Below are 7,344 nucleotides of genomic sequence, written 5' to 3'. Positions count from 1 at the left end.
TATTACACTCTTCTGGAGCACTAGCCAACTCGCGTTTACCATCACTTCCACATCGACTCCCCTCTCCGGACGAGGCAACCTTTACCAAACAGCACCAATCGTTTCCACTTCCCTTTGTTTGTTCAAACACCACTACCAGATCCCTCAACGCTTGTCCAATTAACAACAATGCGTTCACAACATGATAAAACACTTTCGATGTTTAAATATACCTTACACCTATTACCCGCGGAACTTCATCTGTATTCTTCATTATCTCTTCCATTTCCCCATATGTTTTCTTTATAATTTCCATATCACTTCCATTAACAACACCTATCTTCCCCAAACCCTCCATTATTGCTTTCCATGCCCTCTCCTTTACAGCATGATGATGTCACCACTTCAGAAACTCATTCAACATTACTGTCGCCTCCGATTGTTATTTTCAAAAACACTAGCATCCACAACACTTCAGGCAAAACCGAAGTTACATAGCCCTGTGGAGACACTACCCACCTCAACTCGGCGCCAGGGTTCGGTACCGTACCCGATCAATAGAAGTCAAGTGCCTGCAGCCTACTCCATTAGGATCAAGCCCAGGCGAAAAGGCTACGGCACTAATTCACAGTGGGGCACACACACTAGATCCGTTGCAGGACAATAATTATTCTCGGAATCAACCCAGGCACATGCGGCTGTGCCGCCAACAACCAAGCTTCCACGTCAGTAATCAACATCCGCTTTAATCAACCTCACTATTACACGCCTTGTGTCAGCTTCAAATGCGTTCACCGCCACCAAACATTCAACTCTTCGTTTACCTCTAACGTACACACATGTCTCAGGATTTGTGAAGACTTGGAAGATTGACTACCGCAAACTGTGTGGCTCCATAGCTGAATCTCTGCCGATGTTTCTCCATCTAAGTAGTTGCAAGTCTTACAGACAACCATTGCTGATATCCAGTTCTCTATTTCATAAAAATAAATCGTAGTGGCAATCCTTCAGGTACAAAAAAATCACCTAAACACATATGTCCCAACACAACGACACGGTACACTCATCCACAACACAAGTCCAAACTCATTCCCTCACATTTCAGAAACGGAGTCGGCGAACTGCCCCACCAACAGTCCGTACGTCCATTTCCCCATACACGACCACTACACCGCCTCTTCACAGAGTACGCTGCTCACTCCCCTTCGTCCTTCCTTGTTGATACTGCCTTCAGGTTACCTCTCCATACATGCAATCCCCTTAACTATTTTGTAGTTCGATCTTATACGCAGCTAATTCTACATACACCTTTAGTGTAGTGAATACCAAGGAGGTGGCACATAGGGGCAAATATACGCACCTTGCTGCAACTTTATAAATATTCGTTAAGCGGCAGCAATCACGACGCAACCATACATGCATATTATGGAAGCCTAACGAGATGGCTGAGCGCGATAGGCACACACGAGAAAGATATCACGCAGCAACTAATTCTGACGTTACATCATAGAAAAGGGGTAGAACACGACGAGAAAGAAATTGGAGCCGCCGTCTCTCTTTGGAGGAAAAAAGATCCTGTTGTTGCAACTTTCATTGTTCGCACCTCCCGCAAAGGAGACTGAGGGTTCCAGTTTTACACCCACTTGCCCTTTACTCTGTGTTTCGGCATTCGAATCACCTCAAGTGCGCGATCATGCACTTTCTCCCCTTTATTTCAGTCAAACTCCAAAAATACCGGCAGATTCGGTGTCTGACAGTTATGAGCAGCTCCTACAGGCTTGCACCTTCTTCCCGCGTAAAGTTTGTATTAATATCCCACTTTCATCGTTTGTTCCATCGTTTGCAGTGCTGCACAGATATGCGGGAAGAACCTGGTCCCTTCTTCCTTGCTCGCATACACTCAACTTGGTTCGATTAGTTGAAACACTTGCTTCCTGTAAACGCATTACTTTCGAAGGTCGGGTAATATATTTTTAAAACTTTCGCCAGGTGCATCGCTATACCCTTCCGCTTCGTCGGAGCAGAGTTTCATACTCTACCTGGACGCGCACCTCACCTTCGTCAGCAACTCGTGTACTGCCATTAAGGACTTGCTTCAAGTAACACGTAAACTTTCGACATTTACGATCCCTACAAAGTTGTACGTGCAAACATACTCCCCCAAGCAAGTGAAGAAAATAAACTCCAAAGCTTGATGTTGACAAATAAAACAAAGGGGACCACATTCGGTCAGATTCACCCTGCCAACGTATGCTTGCGTAATTACGTGCATTATTATGTCGGCTACGGAAAGAATAAACATGTAGAGTACTTACAAACGTCTCCTCGTTGCAGTCGCTATCATGTTTTGCACTTAAAAGTAAGCGAAAGTTAATGTTGTTTATCGCCATTATACATCACTTGCTTGGTGAACGAGTTACCGCTGAGCACTTTCAAAAATAATTAAAGCAAATACACACCCCAGGAACTCCTTTTTTAATAAGTTACTTTCGTTAACTAACAACGCGCCGTTAAAACATTCTGTTGACCTTAATTCATCCCTTCCATCGTGTTTTCCTCATTTTGATATTTAATGCTGTTTACTTTAAATTATTCACACACATGCACCTTGCGCAATTCGCTCACTCGTTAATTTATTAGTATTAAAATCTAATTATATTTTTCATCTAGGATCCAAAACGTTAAAAAAACCTCGAGGTTACAAATGCAATCCCATATTTAAACGTTGAAATTTTAAATACCTTCCTTACAATTTAAGTTCACGACTTTGTTAAGTCCCTAATCAACCCATGTTTATTTTTTTGTAACTCTTTTCCATCCGGAACCGAAGTGGTTCTCTCAAAATATTTCCTTAATAAAAATTTGTCTGTTACGATTTTTTCAGTGCTACTAACGTTGATTTCCTTTTTTGTTAACAAGGTTCTTGAGGCCATTCATCGCCTTGTCTTGTGTTTGTGCTCTTTTCAACGCCACTTTGAACTTTCTTACCCGCTTTAAAACTTTACTCTTCCTCTCCTACGATCACTTGCCGTACTTCTGAATTCTACTTTGGGATTACATTATTCACCCGCCGTACCATATGTCTTTATAATGCTCCACAAGCATGTCCTTCGGTAAAGGGAGTTGCGAGCTCGTTAGAAATACTTACACTGGCTTTTGTCCTGCGTGATGGCAGCCCATCTGAATGACTGCAAGCCCATGTTTGGATTTGCGGTAGCGAGTGTTAGTAGGATACAATGCATAACGCCGCAATGATTGTCGCCCGTCTGTTATGCCACGCGCTGTTACCGCCTCGTGTATTGTTTTCTGTAGGCTCTTGCGCATCCAAAACGTCTGCGGTAACTCCCACCGTACCGCTTTGCCCTGCCTCGGAACGGCCCCCCTGGGGTGAAAGCTGCGCCACTTGCCTGTCCTCGTGTCCTGCTATTTTCTCCCTTGAAACCTCTTTCCCCCCATTCTTCTGTCCGCTGCTGTATTTCGCGCTCTGTTGCTCTCCTGATTTTCCAAACTCCCGCCCTGCTTGGTCTACGTTCTTTTCGCTGTTATCACTTGCCTGGGGTGACGTCGGCTCCGAGGCTAGGGAATTGTCAGGTGGATGCACGATTTCATTTTGGCTCCCGCTGCCGTCTCCGCGATCAATCGGTTTCGCATTCGCTTTAGGAGAGGATTCCCCACTGTCCGAAGCCGGAAGACGGTTTCCACCCTCAGGGGCTGGAGCCTGCGCCGCATTTCCCTCCGTTTTCTGCTTTGTGCTGGCTTCGGGTACATTTGATGGCTGTTTGTTACTTGTCGGCGAAACTGAAGCGGTCGGAGGATCAACCCTGCGGCGACCGCTGCCGCTCTCACTCCAATACTGGCACCGCCAAACTCCAATGGAAGAGTCCCAATATCCGTCGCACCCCGGGTTCGCGGTTGTCACCTGCATCGAAGTCTTAAATCCACTGCACGGCATAAACAATATTAGTTTCAAAAGTAGGACTTTTGCAAGCCTGAGCATTGCTTCCCCTCGGGGTTTCAAATGAACAAATTATACAAAACACTAATAAGAATCAACGAGGGGAACAACTTGCGTATATATTCCACAGGGTAAGCAATTACAATTATATTTGGAATTAGAGTAAATATATATAAATTACTATATCACATGTCATTGTGATTGCTTCTTCCCATGAACAGGCCTCTGAGACACCATGAGGGTATCTTCCATCACACTCAGCTACCTTTCGCCTCATTTTTGTGAGGTATCACCCGGATACGTCGGTGTATTCAAGTCTTTCCTTCACATGTAGTTCCCTTAACGCTCCTCAGGTGCATCACATGATTTCTTATTTTCCATATTCTCAAAAACTCAGGGCAACAAAAAAAAACTCAGAAAATATGTCTTTTGGTGGCTCCACATTCCCACCAATTAAATGGAAAACCATACATCTATTTCTTTCAATATTTTTTTTCAATTATGGACTTGATCGGAGCTCACTAGTCTTTTTGTTACCGTGTCCTTCACTTGTAGGTGCCTTTGTCGCCACACCAACATGTTTGGATTTAATTGTGGTTTCGATGTTTTGCTGTGTACATAACTTTTTTCCCCTTCTTAAACGCCTAAAACAAATTTCGAAAAATAAGGCCTCGCCCATTCGGTTTCTTATACTTCAATTGACTCATTTGTAAGTCCCATAAGATTCGCGGTTTGTGTATATGTAACGCGGTTCGTTCAGCCTCTTTGCTTTTCCATATCCCACAAGAACAATATCAACATCCATATTTGTTTAGTCTTAAAAATCATAAAGTTTGTTCACTATTTATTTTCGTCTCCCTTCCCGTCGCTTTTACTTTTCTTAGTCTTTTTGTTACTTACAAGTGTTATTGGGTTATTTTAAGAGCATTGAAGTTACCCACTTCAGTTAAACTCTCAAGCAGAAAAACGCATAGCTTCTCCGTTCCTTCCATTTTGTTTTCTGGTTTTATGCGCTAGCGTTTGTTTTATTTTCTTCACTAACGTTTGGCATTCAAAAAAAATTAATGACGGAATGTCTCATAAAACAACAAAAAGAAAAATACCCGTGGAGATCGTGAAATAATTTTTGGGGAACTCTTTTGTTCTTCTGGTGGTTTTGTTGCGGTGGCATCCATCTTAGCGCTGGTAATTGTTTGTGTACTTGGGTTCTTATATGCGGTTGACCCATCTAATTTCTCTTCCCGGGAGCTTTCTTTACCGATCACTTTTTCGTTTGTGTTTGGTTTTGTGTCTATCCTTGTCTTCCCGTCACTACTTGGTTTTGTGTGCTTGCTTGTACCTTCATCCTTTGTTATTTTCTCGACTCCTTTTACCAGTCTTTCGAGCTCCACAAGCCATTTGATACCACTTGCATTGTCCCCATCTGATCCCCTTGGATACATTACGCAAATGCCGTCGTTTTGTGTTGGGGTTCCGCTGCAAGTCTGTAGTCCGTACTCTTTACCTCCACCGTAGGTATAGAGGTGCTCGCGTCTAGTTGGGTCTGTACGCTCCTTTATGCCGGCCTTGAGTTGATCTTTCCTTTTTTGAACTTCAGCTTGCGTTGGTATGCCCTTTTCGTGCACTTCTTCGCACTTAGCTTTTAAGTCGTTCCATGTCTTCCCGTGAGCTGCCAAGTCACCCCATCGCGAATTGCCGAGATGTTTGGTGTTTTCTTCATAACAAAGTTTTTTGGATGGTTGTTGCAGGTCCCTTCGCGCACACAGGCAAATAATATCACTTACGAGCGTACTTCCTGCTTCAAAAGTTGGATTTCCGCTATCTTTTCCACAATCCATTTCTCCGAGGGGTTTCCACACCATTTTACTTGCATCACCAGCGGTTGTTCCGAACAATATTCCATTGACTTCCCCATCCGCATATCCACGTCCACTTTTGATGTTCCTTTCATTTCGTCCAATAACGTCCTTATTCGTTGTGTCAACCTAAAAACGCCACACAGTGTCTCGAATTCCTCCCCATTGATAATATCCCTTTCGGCAATAGACACGTGCGGCATCGCCAAAACCAAGGCGACCATGAGTTCCGCTGCTTTACGACACATTTTGTCCCTTATCCCCTTCCAATTACTCCTCCCGTTTCAAAAAAAAAAAAATCGAAAAGAAAACCGGCCAATCTTGTACTTCATCTGCGGGGGGATGGTACAAGAAGCACGATCAGAAGAATTGCAACTCAAAAGAATCCCTCTTTACACTGGGTACTCGTAATAGGGGAAGGGGGTTTGCGGGATCCCTCCTTGGATTGGTTTCTCCTTATTGTGCGGCGTGGAATGCGCTTCATTAACGTATCGCAATATATGTGAGGAGCGTACCCTCAACGGCTGAGCCACAAGGGTTATCCGATCTGATCACAAGAATCTAGCAACAACAGCACTGAGTTTTTAGGAGCGCTTGGACTTCCTCCAGGATGAAAAAGTTCAGTAGCGTACAGTCCGGAGGCCCCCTGAGCACCGCACTGCGGAGCAAACATGAGGACATGGTAAACGTTTGATGAGGCTGCGCCTTTTGAGTGGATGTATCCCTCTTGCGTGGGGAGAACACTCGACCAAGTGAGTTTTCCCAACTCCGCGCAACGAGTTAGACAACTTCCTACTTGTGACTATCTCCAAGGGCTACTTGCACCTCAACCCATTATGAAGTTGAAGTCTCTTCAATCTCAGGCACACTGACATATAATACGGGCTCTCTTCGCACTCATTAGTGTGGATTCCATACCCGACGTTTCTCTGCGCACAAACTTGTCACCGACTAGGGTCCTCCGCCGCATTATAGACGCATTAAGGGGAGGCTCACCACCTCAGTAATTAAGCTTCAAGACGATGGTGTCGAATCATGCCACTTGGGGGCGATGTTAATTTTGTTCATTTCATTGAAGGGGACCGCCAGGTCACTGGACGATACACACTTGTACCGACACCGCAAACCCCGTATATCCCGTTTATCAACAGCAACCGGTGCCCCAACCGGGATTTTTTTCCTCCCTGTAACTAACCGAGGGCGCTTGGAGTCGCTTCCACCACAGATGTTCTCAGCAGGTTGTTTCACCCTAATGTCGGGCTTTTACATGGGAAGTTAACTCTCCCTCCAATTCTGCTAAGAAGCTACAGCGTATGTGTTGTAGTGAACACGGCACTGTATTCCTCTCATTTCCTGGGAGAGTTTGAACATGTCGTTGTTCCGCAGCTTCGTATTACATTACTTGTCTTTTCACCGTTACCACACATTCCTTTAACGTTGCTGATGTATCTTGGGGGCACCGTACTGCCGTGTATCAGCTCCTGCTGTATCGCTAGGAATTCTTCTGGCCTCGATGTGAAACCACCACCCCTGTATTTCACTGCGCAACTGCGC

At 44.6% G+C, this 7,344-nt stretch overlaps 1 protein-coding gene and 3 pseudogenes across 4 annotated transcripts in view; all 4 read right to left on the bottom strand.

Moving 5' to 3' along the window:
- The window catches only part of TEOVI_000735600:pseudogene, a 939-nt pseudogene extending 462 nt beyond the window's left edge, over positions 1 to 477 (bottom strand). Inside the window, 2 exon segments of the mRNA in view lie at positions 1 to 418; positions 421 to 477. The exon segment at positions 1 to 418 is cut by the window's left edge and continues 287 nt beyond it. Of these exon segments, the coding sequence occupies positions 1 to 418; positions 421 to 477 (475 nt within the window).
- A 2,725-nt stretch (positions 478 to 3,202) lies between these two features.
- Positions 3,203 to 3,976, bottom strand: TEOVI_000735500 (uncharacterized protein; the record flags this gene model as incomplete). The annotated part of the gene is made up of 1 exon (XM_067221790.1): positions 3,203 to 3,976. One exon carries the CDS (start codon positions 3,974 to 3,976, stop codon positions 3,203 to 3,205), a length of 774 nt encoding a protein of 257 aa, XP_067077891.1.
- Positions 3,977 to 5,019: 1,043 nt separating this feature from the next.
- TEOVI_000735400:pseudogene lies at positions 5,020 to 6,029 on the bottom strand (annotated as a pseudogene). The gene is given in 2 exon segments: positions 5,020 to 5,838; positions 5,841 to 6,029. Coding segments are annotated over 2 exon segments (1,008 nt in total).
- A 946-nt stretch (positions 6,030 to 6,975) lies between these two features.
- The window catches only part of TEOVI_000735300:pseudogene, a 712-nt pseudogene continuing 343 nt past the window's right edge, over positions 6,976 to 7,344 (bottom strand). The window contains 3 exon segments of the mRNA in view: positions 6,976 to 7,026; positions 7,028 to 7,153; positions 7,155 to 7,344. The exon segment at positions 7,155 to 7,344 is cut by the window's right edge and continues 152 nt beyond it. Coding sequence covers positions 6,976 to 7,026; positions 7,028 to 7,153; positions 7,155 to 7,344 — 367 coding nt within the window.

Source organism: Trypanosoma equiperdum (assembly GCF_001457755.1).
Source record: "Trypanosoma equiperdum strain OVI genome assembly, contig: ctg_1482, whole genome shotgun sequence".
NCBI classification, from domain to species: domain Eukaryota; phylum Euglenozoa; class Kinetoplastea; order Trypanosomatida; family Trypanosomatidae; genus Trypanosoma; species Trypanosoma equiperdum.
The sequence above is the reverse complement of the archived record's forward strand: the minus strand, read 5'-3'. Positions and strand labels throughout refer to the sequence as shown.